Source organism: Ruditapes philippinarum, unplaced genomic scaffold (assembly GCF_026571515.1).
Source record: "Ruditapes philippinarum isolate M1 unplaced genomic scaffold, ASM2657151v2 ctg9846_1_1_1_1, whole genome shotgun sequence".
Lineage (NCBI taxonomy): Eukaryota > Metazoa > Mollusca > Bivalvia > Venerida > Veneridae > Ruditapes > Ruditapes philippinarum.
The window spans coordinates 58,926-73,546 of record NW_026860418.1 but is presented as its reverse complement, the minus strand read 5'-3'; the positions used below and the strand labels follow the sequence as shown (position 1 = coordinate 73,546).

The window sequence follows — 14,621 nt, the reverse complement described above, 5'->3', positions numbered from 1 at the left end:
GATGACACAAATTACTTATTATAACATAAAATATAGTTCAAATAATATATAGTGCAAATAATAAGGTTGTATAATGTTAACTTATTAAGTTGTTCATTGTGCTATCTATAACATGACATAGTGCTTATAACATAAGGTTACAATTTACATAGTGCAAATTATAAAATAGCGTTTATTATAGATGATGTAGTGCTTATTATCAGGCGGCATTGTGCTTATTATAAATGGTGACATTTAATATATATATAAGGTGACATGGTGCTTATCATAAGGTGACATGGTGCTTATAATAAGGTGAAATGGTGTTGATTATAAGGTGACATGGTGCTTATTATAAGGTGACATGGTGCTTATTATATGGTGACATGGTGCTTATTATAAGGTGACATAGTGTTGATTATAAGGTGACATGGTTCTTATTATAAGGTGACATGGTGCTTATTATAAGGTGACATGGTGCTTATTATAAGGTGACATGGTGCTTATTATAAGGTGACATGGTGCTTATTATAAGGTGACATGGTGCTTATTATAAGGTGACATGGTGCTTATCATAAGGTGACATAGTGCTTATTATAAGGTGACATAGTGTTGATTATAAGGTGACATGGTGTTTATCATTAGGTGACATGGTTCTTATTATAAGGTGACATAGTGCTTATTATAAGGTGACATGGTGCTTATTATAAGGTGACATGGTGCTTATTATAAGGTGACATGGTGCTTATTATAAGGTGACAATAGTGCTTATTATAAGGTGACATAGTGTTGATTATAAGGTGACATGGTGCTTATCATTAGGTGACATGGTTCTTATATAAGGTGACATAGTGCTTATTATAAGGTGACATGGTGCTTATTATAAGGTGACATGGTGCTTATTATAAGGTGACATGGTGCTTATTATAAGGTGACATGGTGCTTATTATAAGGTGACATGGTGCTTATTATAAGGTGACATGGTGCTTATCATAAGGTGACATAGTGCTTATTATAAGGTGACATAGTGTTGATTATAAGGTGACATGGTGCTTATCATTAGGTGACATGGTTCTTATTATAAGGTGACATAAGGTGACATAGTGTTGATTATAAGGTGACATGGTGCTTATCATAAGGTGACATGGTGCTTATTATAAGGTGACATGGTGCTTATTATAAGGTGACATGGTGTTTATTATAAGGTGACATGGTGCTTATTATAAGGTGACATAGTGTTGATTATAAGGTGACATGGTGCTTATCATTAGGTGACATGGTTCTTATTATAAGGTGACATGGTGCTTATTATAAGGTGACATGGTGCTTATTATAAGGTGACATGGTGCTTATTATAAGGTGACATGGTGCTTATCATAAGGTGACATGGTGCTTATTATAAGATGACATAGTGTTGAGTATAAGGTGACATGGTGCTTATTATAAGGTGACATGGTGCTTATTATAAGGTGACATGGTGCTTATCATAAGGTGACATGGTGCTTATTATAAGATGACATAGTGTTGAGTATAAGATGACATGGTGCTTATTATAAGGTGACATGGTGCTTATTATAAGGTGACATAGTGTTGATTATAAGGTGACATGGTGCTTATTATATGGTGACATGGTGCTTATTATAAGGTGACATAGTGTTGATTATAAGGTGACATGGTGCTTATTATAAGGTGCACTGACATGGTGTTGATTATAAGGTGACATGGTGCTTATCATTAGGTGACATAGTGTTGATTATAAGGTGACATGGTGCTTATCATTAGGTGACATGGTTCTTATTATAAGGTGACATGGTGCTTATTATAAGGTGACATGGTGCTCATTATAAGATGAATGGTGCTTATTATAAGGTGACATTGTGCTTATTATAAGGTGCCATGGTGCTTATAAGGTGACATGGTGCTTATTATAAGGTGACATATGGTGCTTATTATAAGGTGACATGGTGCTTATTATAAGGTGACATGGTGCTTATCATAAGGTGACATGGTGCTTATCATAAGGTGACATGGTGCTTATTATAAGGTGACATGGTGCTAATTTTAAGATGATATTGTGCTTATTATACGGTGACATGGTGCTTATTATCAGGTGACATGGTGCTTATTATCAGGTGACATGGTGCTTATTATCAGGTGACATGGTGCTTATTATAAGATGAAATATTGCTTATTATATGGTGACATAGTATTAATTATAAGGTGACATAATGTTTATTATAAGGTGACATGGTGTTTACTATAAGTTTTATATGTAGATCTAATATGAAATAGTGCATATTGTAAAAAGGTTGTCTGGTTTTGTGCAACATACTGTCTACCAGATATAAAGTCGAATGTGTAAGTTAACCTCGAATTAAATCATCGTTGCTTTTTATGCCCTATTTATTATGATATTTATGAATTTATTATACAACACTTATTGAGTTTAAAATTCACATAGAAAGCTATCAGTTTCACATGGAAGTTAAAGACGTTTTCGGGAGTTTTCATATAGACATATATATAGGCAAAATTAAAACTGTTTAAACTTGGCATGTTGTTAAAATATGATAACAGAAACGTTTAATGCGAAAAAGAATCGGAGTCACCGTTCTCGTTTTTGAGTTATCTGCCCTTGAATTGGACTTTTTTTTATAAAATTCAAGCGCAGATAATTTACAAAGAAGGGAAACAATACAATTTTGTTTTCTTATTTTCATGAAGCTTACCTTCGTTTAAGTTTACATGCAAAATTTCAAGAACAAATTTAGAGTGGGTAGTTTTTATTCCCACTTCTTCTTAAAACCTATGCATTTGTTCTTAAAAAATGGCATATTTTTTAAGAATTTAAAGTACCTTAAAATATTTTCATTGAAAGAAATTAACAGAAACGATGTAAGGAATGTTATCATGTATTGTACTCAACAATAAAAAGGAAAACATAATCCAGAAGTAAAAACAAGAATTTATTTATGTATTTAAGTTATCTGCCCTTGAAATTACCTCAAATAATTAGAAAAGTCTGAATCAGGGGCAGATAACTCAAAAACGAGAACGGTCACCGTGACCCCAATGTTATCATATTCTAACACAAGTTTGAACAGTTTTATTTGCCTAAATTGTATATGTTTATATGAAAACTCCCGAAAACGTCCTAATTAAAACACAATAAACCAGTCTTTATTAACACACTACAAACTGTAATTGTCCGTTCAACCAGTATTTATACAATGTTGATAAATTACACCGTTCAGCTTACTTCAACAACAAAAAAGGTTTTGAAAAGAAGATATTTGATACCAGCGACTGTGTAAATATAGCGAGAGGTAGCATAGTGCAGTACAGTGTGTGTAAGTCCGATAGCTAGACATGTTATGCGAGATACATGTTGATTAAACTGTGTAGCATATCAACAATAATTGAGTGTTTCGGATGTAAAAATGCAGGGATAATTGTATGAATGGTAAATATGTGCTTTAATTCAGGAAGTTTATTTTTTAGCTAAAAATAGGATGTGTAATTTCAGTTTATATTGATTTCAATACAGTAGATCTAATATTTACTTCGTTTGTATTGATATTTAATACAAAATGTACATCCATAATTTATACTCAATAACGAATTCAAGATGATACCCTATGTGTATGTGTATTGAAGCACCTCGAATTTGTGATGTGAGTACACTAGATTTTTCTATATCTTTCTTCATTTTATTTGATTAAAGAGAAAAGTAGTCCACTGTTAGCGGAGTATAGAACATATACTGTACAGGTTTACTGACCGCCGGAAAAAAGATTATGATAAATTGATATACAGTATTGTAAAAATGCAAAACAAACAAGGCTGTTTTAAACGTCAATTCGTATTAATGTTACACACGTTCAGATAATTTAAGTACTATCAGTGGCAGGACCTGTTTCGAATCATTCACTGTTGTTTTTTTTCTCTCTAGTAAACCGGCAATGCATTTACAGAAAATGAGCAGCAAAGGTTAGAAACATTAATTGCATTATTTTATCAACAAAAAACGAAACCAATCGCAACTTTTCGGCCCTTTCCGTCAGTCTTCGGATAAGTTGTCGAAAACGTTCCGATAAATATTATCAGATTACACCAATTGTTACATTAGTAACGTGATAAGGTTTGCAATACATTAACTGGTACAAGTCAGCCGAGTAACGACTAACATTTCCTACATTAATCTATTAAGTAATTTGTGTGAAAAATGTGAAGAAATCGATTTAACTGTTTAAAGCTACACGCCTTACATAAACATTATGAAAAAATGAAACTTTAATATCATAAATACAAGTGCATCGATATGCTTAACCGTATATGTTACATGCAGCAATGAACTGAATTTATTATTTTAAACACCATAATTCTAACTAATTCTATAACGTAAGGGTTATACTGACATATATATCAACATGTATTTCGATGACCTGTATAAGTTAATTATTTGATTTTTTTCACTGTCATTTTAGTATTTTGATCAGTCTTAATTTTCGTAAAAAATACATGGAGATGGATGCGTGTTGCTTTAAGAGATATCTAAATTAAACAGGTAAACGTGATGATGGGAACAATTGATTTTAACTGACTTAAGTTTTACACGCTAAAATCGATTTAAGTACGATCAATATCACACGTAACTTACCCATGAAGATAAAGCATATCTTTTACTAATCAGCTATGAATTTATTTTCAGTCAATAATGGAAGAGAAATTTGTGATATATGAAGCCAAACATCGAAGTGGTGAACGATTATTGCAGACGTAACATGTGAGCGTTTATAGTGTGACGTTATGGGCAGACAATTTATCTTACAGTAGTAGTCAATGAATTAAGGGATGATCAAAACTCACAATGGGAATAAAAAGACGGATACCATATTCTAAGTTACTGTTTTGTTTTGTAGCATTTTCAGTATCAGTATTGTACATTCAAACAATTGTCGACAAAAAATCTAATGATTTATGCAATGAAAAGCATACGATGCATATCAAGGAACCCCCTGCTGTTATATATTATGCAGTAAACTGTTCAAACAAATTGCCCAATAACGGAGCCGCATGATTCGAATGAAACTGACCATGAAGTGAAACTAGCTGAAGATCTACATTCACATAAAAAGATGCAGAAAACGTCGAAAACTATACAAAACGACAAAACATAGACCTAAAGTTTACACGTTTGCAGAATTTAAACAAAAAGCTCAAACCGACAATTTCTTTTTATCAAAAATTCTTACGCAGTCTTATTTGCATTCTAAGTCATACCATGTGTTAAGACGATATTTCACAGGAAAGTCATATAGCTTTAAATCTGAGTTTAAAAATGTATCAATACAGCATAATTATGACATCAATACTGACGTCATGGTATTTTTGCATATTCAGAAAACTGGAGGTATGCATTTCAATGATAGGTTAATACGAGAATTATCGTATCCTTTTAAGTGTAAGTGTGTATTTAAAACAGCCAACTTGCCCTTGTTTTAACCCAAAGGGTAATATATGGATATATACATCTAAATTATCCGGCTGGCCTTGCGGTCTGCACGCTGACTGGACCCAACTTCACAGATGTATTCTAATCAAATAGATCAGATGGAGCAAAAAAGGCGATATAGAAGGCAAGTAAAACTGAGTTGATTCTGTTTCAATCTACCATATGTATAATGTTATAATGATTTGACAGCTAATGAGATCATATTCTGACATCCTTATGACTGACTACTTTCATTTACACATTATTGTGTTTTATGTCATCCAGGCTATCGACTAACAAGCTTTACAAACGGGTAAAACCTATTGCATCGAGTAAATTCATCAACATTCGATAGATAAGCCGAGTAGCTTCTGCATGTAAAAATCACTTATAACGTTATTTGTCCGCTCATTGGCCCCACACCTCTGACTATTTTTTAATCTCAGAATTGAGAATGTGAATATAGATGTTTAATATTCAGCTACCTTGCGGGAAAACCCCGTCCTATAAAGATGCCTATTATTCGCTAAAATAATAGAAGAGAGGACCAAACGATATTGATATGACTTTGGCTTTTGGCTTCATAACGAACATTGTGTCAATGTGACCTGAATTAAGGAGCGTCCGTTGCCGGGTGGTTAAGGTTGTTGACTTCAGACCAATTGCATGCCCGTCACCGCTGTTAGTTCGAATCCTGACAGGGACTTTGGATTCTTTCATGTAAGAAAGCTATCCATCTAGCTTGCGGAACGCCGGTGGTTCTACTCGGGTGCCCGTTTGTGCCTGAAAAAAAATGCTAAGAAGGCACGTCGTTTTGAGGTCCTGGTCGCCATATATTCTTTACTGTGTTGATGCGACGTAAAACCCAACCAAAAACATATATATTTCATTTAGAAACATTTATAATCAAATATAGCGTAATGACATGAGCGAAATACGAATGGCGCTTTAGATTTTTACTTGTAAAAAGAAAATCATGCATGTTATGCATCTACGCGTAGATAAGTTATTTCTCATTGAAGCATTATTGAGGGTTTTCATTATTTTAACATTTCATTTTATTCGTAGACAAAGTTGTTGCACACCAAATTTAGAGAATTACAAAAGCTATAGATTACAAGTATATGATGTCAGTATAGGATGTACATTATTTCCATTAGGAACTTGCAGAAACAGAAACACTGTATGAAGAATACAAATCGAATAAATGTATCGACATATATTCACTGTTTGATTGTATTTGTATCATTTGTATGAATCATTGTATTTTCAGATATTTCTACTTTACTCAACTTCGAGACCCTATTGCTCGATATATGAGTGAGTACTATCATCAAAGCTTTTATGGAGGTCACTGGCAAGACGCTCTATTAGGTTGTAGTAACGGTATGGCTGAATGGTTGGACGTCAGGCCTTGCTTTCTCTCAGAAACATGGCAAGGTGTAGGTATAGATGAGTTTATAGACTGCAAGTATAATTTAGCCACGAATAGAATGACCCGGATGTTGGCAGACCTTACAGTAGCCGACTGCTATGTTGACTATATTAACAGAAATGTAATGCGCAAAAGAGCTTATCTGTGGTTAGAATCGGCGAAACATAACTTACAACAAATGGAATACTTTGGAATAATGGAAAACAGGGAATGGTCTGATGCATTGTTTTCATCGGTATTTCAGATGGGATTTAAGAAAGTACGCAAAAGTGACGTACGAAGCAAAAGCGCCGAAATCCGTTTGACAGAAGACCAGTTTTTAAAATTATTAAAATTAGTAGAACTTGATATCCATTTATATTTGTTTGCAACAGATTTATTTCAAAATCGAATACGAAATTTGCACATCTAGTTCTTACATATAAACTTATAACATAGTATTTAAAAATTGTAGTTCAGTTACAATATTTCAATATTGAATATATGTATTGCGATGAGTTTATATGAATTCGAATGTCTCTATTCTTAAATCTTCATTTTGTTTCGTTCATGAAAAACACTATCAATTTCCTAAGTTGAATAAATATTTAATGAGTTTTTTTACTTCATTTGAACGTGGTATCTAGTGAAGATATGTAGCATTGTAACATAGGTTTTTGGCCTATATTGATATTCATTTTTCATTTATTGAAAAATTGAGCCGCGTCATGACAAAACCAACATAATGGGTTTGCGACCAGCATGGATCCAGACCAGCCTGCGCATCCGCGCAGTCTATTCAGGATCCATGCTGTTCGCTTACAGACCCTATAACAAGTAAAGAAACTGCTTGCGAACAGCATGTATCCTGATCAGACTGCGCGGATGCGCAGGCTGGTCTGGATCCATGCTGGTCGCAAACGCATTACGTTGGTTTTGTCATGACGCGGCTCAATTGCCTTTGAAAGTTTCATATAAATCTAGACAAACTTGACAGAAGTTGTGAAATGTCTTCAAATAGTCAGTTCTACAAACAGCATTTGATGATAAGAATAGATTTTCCAAGTAATGTTGCTTAATAGTTTTGTTGTAAATGAGCACATTCATTTGGAAATTACGCTACACTCGATCAATAATTTAAAATTTAACAAGAAACATGGAAATGCAACGAACCCAGGCTTTCAATTTTCACCCTTGTAAGTTTTGTTATCGTTGGAATACAAATACAAGCAAGGTACAATGAACTAACTCTCAATATGACGTTGTAATTAGAAAAAAAAATTATAACAACTAACACTGTTTTATGTGTAAACGTGGCAAATATTTGAATAACATCTGAAGTCGTGCTGCTTGAACATGTATACGCGTTATCTTGTGCAAATAGCAATAAATTATTTATATAGCTTGTATTACTATATCAATATCTGTGTCCTTGCACATCTGTGATTCATTATATATGATTGTATGGACTTTCTGCAAACACAGACTTTCTTGTTCACATTTTCACCTGGAATAAAGTTGTAAATTTGATTCAAAGTATGCTGGTTACCAGTATATGAAAATAAGATCTGATAAAAGATTTCTTATTTGGCATGTAACGTTTTATTGATTAACTTTAAGCATTTAAAAGGCTATACATTTTGGGTCTAGTCCAATAATTATTTAACTATCTTGTCACAGACCGGGATATAATTAAAGTAAACAAGATAATTGCCAGACCTTACAGACAGTCATTACAGTCTGTTTTTTATCATTCATCTGAAATCATGCCTTTCACATGAACGCTAAACATACATATCATGTTTCGCTTATTAGCTTAAGTTGCTTGCTAAATGGGAAAACTATGATAATAAGGTGGAATTAAAAAAGAACCGTTCACAATAACAGCAACGCAAAATATGTTATAGAATACTGTCAAGTTAAAGTTTGATGAAGTCCTTCCAAATCGTAAACTAAGGTGGAAATTTGACACATTTTATATATTTATTTCAGGCATTGATATTTTAATAAAAATGCTATTTTCCTGTGTATCTAATGTACAAAAAAGAACAGATAATTAAGTATTAACAAAAATAAATTGATCAAGCTTGCCGCAGGCACGCGACAAATTATTTTTAATGCGTATTATTAAACATTAACCTATTTAATGATCAACATTATTTTTCAACCAAAAACAAAGCATTTCTCTGGTTAGACGACTGATTAAGTAAATTTTGTTTAGTTAGTACACATTACCTAAGCAGAAATTTGAAAAATACTGCAATGTGATTGTACAAAAAATAATGTTGATCATTAAATGCACTTGAAAACCAAGTATTTAGAAAAAACATTAAACAATAGGGTAAATATTCAGTCGGTCTCCCAGAGGGAGCCATTTGATCCCCTTGTTGATTGCCGAGATGGTCTGAGTTGTTGGAGGTATACATTCGTCCGGATTACCTGATACATTAGGAAAGCGGTGAGATGTTATTCTTGCAGGTAACCGTAACATATTTGATCCGTAATTATAACATACACACGCCAAACATAATTACGATACATCTCGATCTTTGTAATTATGTATTTATTAGTCGCCGGTAGAAACCGGCGACTATATTTGTAACAGTTTAATATTATATCTATGGTAGGAGAAGGCCTTAAAATCTGAATATAAAAACAAATCAATTACTGAACAATTAAGGATCACAATTATTTTTCATAATCTTAAAAATTCAAAAATAAAGTAACATTGCTAATTGATATGAAATATACAAATGTTGACATCTTAAAAAGCAACATTACAATTTTCATAAAATGAATTAATAACGTATCCCTATGGACCAGTCATTGAAGTTAGGGATACTTTTACTTTTTTTCTAAGTGTCAAGCGTTGCTATTTTATGATTGATAAATCACGAATGATATTTGAAATGACACATTTAAATTATTTGGTTGTTTATATCTTATGAGACCTATTATATTTCATTATTTTATCTTATTATAAACAGATTCTCCCTGTTCTATTGTAAGAATCACGTGACTACCCGTTGTAATGTTTGTGTTATAGAATCTATTAATAGTAACAGATTGCTGATAAGACATACTAGTTGGAAAACGGTATGGCGGCTAATTAGATGCAAATGTATAAATAATTACAAAGTTATCTTTCATTAATCAGTTTCATTTTTATATCATTAGAAAGGTCTGTATACTCATAATTTGCACATTAAAGAATTAAATAAATTTTCAAAACCTTTTCATTTTTTCTTGGTAAAGGGTTAAACTTGGCCCTTTCTGTCAACGTTCAATAGTTTAGTTTAGGTTGAACATCACAAAATATATTTATGCTAAAGAGGCACATTTATTGAAATAAATAGTGGTAATCGTCGTCTACGTTATATTCCGTCAATTTCCGTCGCGCAGGTTACCAAAACGGTATGACGGATCGTATTAGATACATAATAAAGAAAACTAATAAAATATCTTTTTGTTAATATTTTATCGAACTGAAAGGCAATTAAACGTTTACTATATCGTATGTAACGACAGGAATATTGATTTCAACTAAATAATTTATTTTTTCGATAGTGCAAAAAAAAATATTTTTTATGCAGATACCACTTTTACGGTAGAATTGCATTGTTTCATGCAATAATTAAAACATATATATTTTCAAATATTCGATTCTGAAGTATACAAAACGGATTTCGATGTCTGGTATATCGGTATATGTATAAGGTAGAATTACAAGTAGAATTACAAGAATATCACTCGCCTTACAAAATTAATCAAAATTAAAATAAAAAAAATTGAAATAAAAAAAAAATGCTAGAAATGAAACACAATTTATCAACTTATGTTTCATATAGTTAAAAGAAATAATAAAAAAATAGTTTTATGAAAACTGCAAAAGGGATTTTCAAAGATTCGAACTTGGCCTACTAGGGCACAACTTCGTCCTACTTACCACCTGTAGGCCATCAAGCAATATTAATTGATTTAATATCTATACTATCAATAAAATCTTTAGCACAAATCATAATAAGTTACGTAAACTAACGAAATACTTGCTTATTTAATAATCATAGCAGTTCCTTGACAATATTGCTAAGCAAGTTTGCTTCATATACATGTATGATGTTTTATTGTGAATAAACAGTTACTCAACATATTGTTCCTCTTTTCTTTATACCTGAACCATTAATTAAACTGATATTCTTTTATATTTATGATGATACAATCATTTTCTATCCGGCGACTTGATGCTTTAGCATCAAAATCTCTACTTGTATACACTGATTTCGTGATTAATAGGCCTGATGGTCCATTCCTAAAACTCAGACTTTTCTGTTATCAGATCAATGTCGAATTGATTTTCAGAAAATATAATCAATTGCACCCGCCAACTTATGTTAAGCAATTGATGAAGAATTATTCGGTGCCACTTGTTTATGAATAAAATCTCATGACTTTGAAAAAAAAACTGTTATTTTTGTCAAAGTTTAAACTCATCATATTTCATGAACAGACTCGATCAAACTTTGTCTGCTATTTTCTCTGAACTACATGTACACTACCACATAAAACTTGGTAATGGTATAAGTTACTATTTCCACATAAAACATTGACGTCATGCACGGATCAAGACGGGGGTGTCGGGACATGGCTCCTCTACTGTTTTTGCGTTGTATGTAGAATTACTCTGGAGTTTGGATATCAACTTAGTTTGTTTGTGGTTTTTATTTGAAAAAATAATTTAGAGAGTAGTGAAATAACCCAAATCTGGTCTTTTGCCCCCTCTTGAAAATTAGTAAATGTCAACCACCTTTTGAATATGCAAACCCGTTATCAAAATTGTGCAACTCAGTCTAGTATCCGCGCCTGTACATGTTTATAATGTTCATCAAAAGTCAAAATGTAAGAGGTTTTAAGACAAGAAAGAAAACCCAAGCACGCTTATCGATCTACATGTATTTAAAATAACCAGATCATAGTTTAAGATAATATATCATTCACTGTGTAAACAAAAACTGTTAATGACATTTCTATACTTCCTGTTCACTTCTCAAGGATATAAGGAAGGGAAATAACTAATTAGTGTAGATATAAACGTTTAATCTGATTGACTTTACAAAAGTTTTGAATTTAGAACATTTAAGTGGTTTCAATTTCCAAATACGAAAGTTACAAATATTATTGAAATTTATAATATCACTTCAAAATTAAAGAAAGAAATATTTGAAATGTTGCTGTACTTTGAAATAAAATGTCATCAAAAGATAACACTTCACCTCAAACACGTGCATTTATATTGAACCAGATGATAAATACAAGAAAAAAAAAACCCATAAAAGTACAGTTTTTGCTATGTTTATGATTCTGTCATTTTAAGCCGTTGTAAAATTTTATTTTGTATTATTTTATTTTGACTTTCGCAACATTTTCACGGGTATGATTTATATCAGTGTCAAGTGAAACATAACAACCGTAGGGTCACAGTTATCTCGTGAAAACTGCAAATTTTACTTCTATGCATATTTAATGACTGTAAACAAATATGTTGATGTTTTTATAACGTTTTGTTTGCGAGAGTAGCTTTAAACATTATCAAACAGGACAGACAAATGTCGCATTAATTAATAAGATTTTTTGTGCGTTTTTTTTCTTTTTCTTTCTTTTAAAGTTACATTGAATAAATTTCATAAAAACAGAAATAGCGACATTTCATTAATAAATTGGTTTTCATATCGACTCCAGGTTTTATTCTAGTGTCCAGACAACCAAAATGAGTTTTATGAGCATACAAATGTGCAACCTCATTGTGGCGAAATGGGAAATACAATTTTTGTTTGCATGTGAAACTCCGCCTTCAGATCATCCGTACATCAATATTAAATCAACAAACATGACTATAAGTAGCAGTCCTAATCTAACGGTATATTTCCGCATTGTAACGGATATTTCCATACAAATTAAATCTTTTTTATGAGATGATTATTTTTTCTGAACCCCAGGCCAAGTGCACCGTGATGCTTTAACGGTTAAATTGTTTTTGCACAAAAAAATCTTATATTTGCTGTGTTCCGGATAGCAAATATAACACCGTGACGTAGCGCATACACGAGCTGTTATAGTCTTCATTTGCATGTTAAAATTCGTATACGAACTTTAGTGTTACCGTGGGGTTTTCTTTTTAAAATCTTAATTTATGAACAGTATTTGATGAGATTTATAACAATACGTACTGTTAAAAAGGTTAATGAAACTGTAGAATGCTTGGTTTTTAGGCCGATGGCAAAAATATTTTTACATATTTATTTAATGTAAATAATGTACAATGTAGCTTTAAATGTTATTAATCCCACGTAATTTTTAAAGCGGCGAGACAAATGTTCATTAAACTCTATATCGGAGATTAATTGTCATGTATAAATTGCCTCGGCCAGAAGAACTAACAAGTGGCCCCTGGATTACTAGTCCGATGCTTATACGAGCTGACATAATTAAACAGACTCTAACGATTTAACAAATAAAATACATGAGCCGCGTCACGACAAAACCAACATAGTGCGTTTGCGACCAGCATGGATCCAGACCAGCCTGCGCATCCGCGCAGTCTGATCAGGGTCCATGCTGTTCGCTTACCAAGTCTATTACAAGTAGCTCGAGAAACTGATAGCGAACAGCATGGATCCTGATCAGACTGCGCAGGCTGGTCTGGATCCATGCTGGTCGCAATTCGCAAACCCATTATGTTGGTTTTGTCATGACGCGGCTCAATTATCAGGACAGAAATTAACACAGTTTTAAATGATTTTTTTTTATTAAACTTTACATTAAGCAACTTACAATTATGCATTATATGTATAACAACAATGATAATGTAAAAGATTATTCTTTATATCATTTCGTATACATATTTGTATTTCTATGTACACATCTTGAATTGATGTATTTATATACACATATATATGCAAGATTTGACAACATGTCTAATACATGTATACGAGTTAGAGAAGTTAATGCAATTAACTATCCAAAGTGCAATTAACTATCTAAATATAACAGCTAGTGTACATCAATGAACAATGTGGTACATTCACCACTGCACATGATTATCTCGTCGAAAGAAAATAGAAAGACTTCACAATGATAAAAAACAACAATGATTTTGTCAATTATAAAAATATAAAAGGAACAAATATTGAAAACATTGAATTCAGTCCAATTCTTGATATGATTTCAATCGGCGGATCTTTGTATCCGAATATGTCAGCCGTATCTCTCACTAGCATTTAAAAATAAGCACGTGGTCTGGATTAAAACTTTAAATTGATTTAAATCGCCAATTAGGTATATATAGTTGATAGCCGACATTCATTCGGACTGACGAGCGAGTAATTTATTCATTGTTGACAACTGTCAATCATTTAAACGATTTACGTTTTAAACAAACGCGTGTATAAGTAATAGTGTCTTTATAATCATATAAAACCTCCTTGAAATACTGGGTCTTTGACCTGACAATAGAAAGGATCGAGACCCACTTTTGCCCAAAACAAATAATATAGAAAATTTATATAAAATAAGAACTGTCATATTCATAAATTTACATACACATATTAAAGATATAATCATATAAAACCTCCTTGAAATACTGGGTCTTTGACCTGACAATAGAAAGGATCGAGACCCCCTTTTGCCCAAAACAAATAATATAGAAAATTTATATAAAATAAGAACTGTCATATTCAT

At 32.1% G+C, this 14,621-nt stretch overlaps 1 protein-coding gene and 1 long non-coding RNA gene across 3 annotated transcripts; both read left to right on the top strand.

The window, feature by feature from the left end:
• Positions 1-2,322: 2,322 nt before the first annotated feature.
• On the top strand, positions 2,323-4,971 carry LOC132759970 (uncharacterized). Of its 2 annotated transcripts, XR_009629800.1 has the most exons (3): positions 2,323-2,337; positions 3,234-3,442; positions 4,691-4,971. It is a non-coding gene; the product is annotated as an uncharacterized LOC132759970 (long non-coding RNA). The 2 variants fall into 2 exon arrangements; XR_009629799.1 differs by lacking the exon at positions 2,323-2,337 and having other exon boundaries at positions 2,347-3,442.
• A 445-nt stretch (positions 4,972-5,416) lies between these two features.
• Positions 5,417-11,033, top strand: LOC132759964 (heparan-sulfate 6-O-sulfotransferase 1-B-like; the record flags this gene model as incomplete). Its single annotated transcript, XM_060751839.1, has 3 exons — positions 5,417-5,570; positions 5,759-5,786; positions 6,747-11,033. Coding segments are annotated over 3 exons (756 nt in total), but the record flags the coding sequence as incomplete, so codon positions are not given.
• Between the last annotated feature and the right edge of the window lie 3,588 nt (positions 11,034-14,621).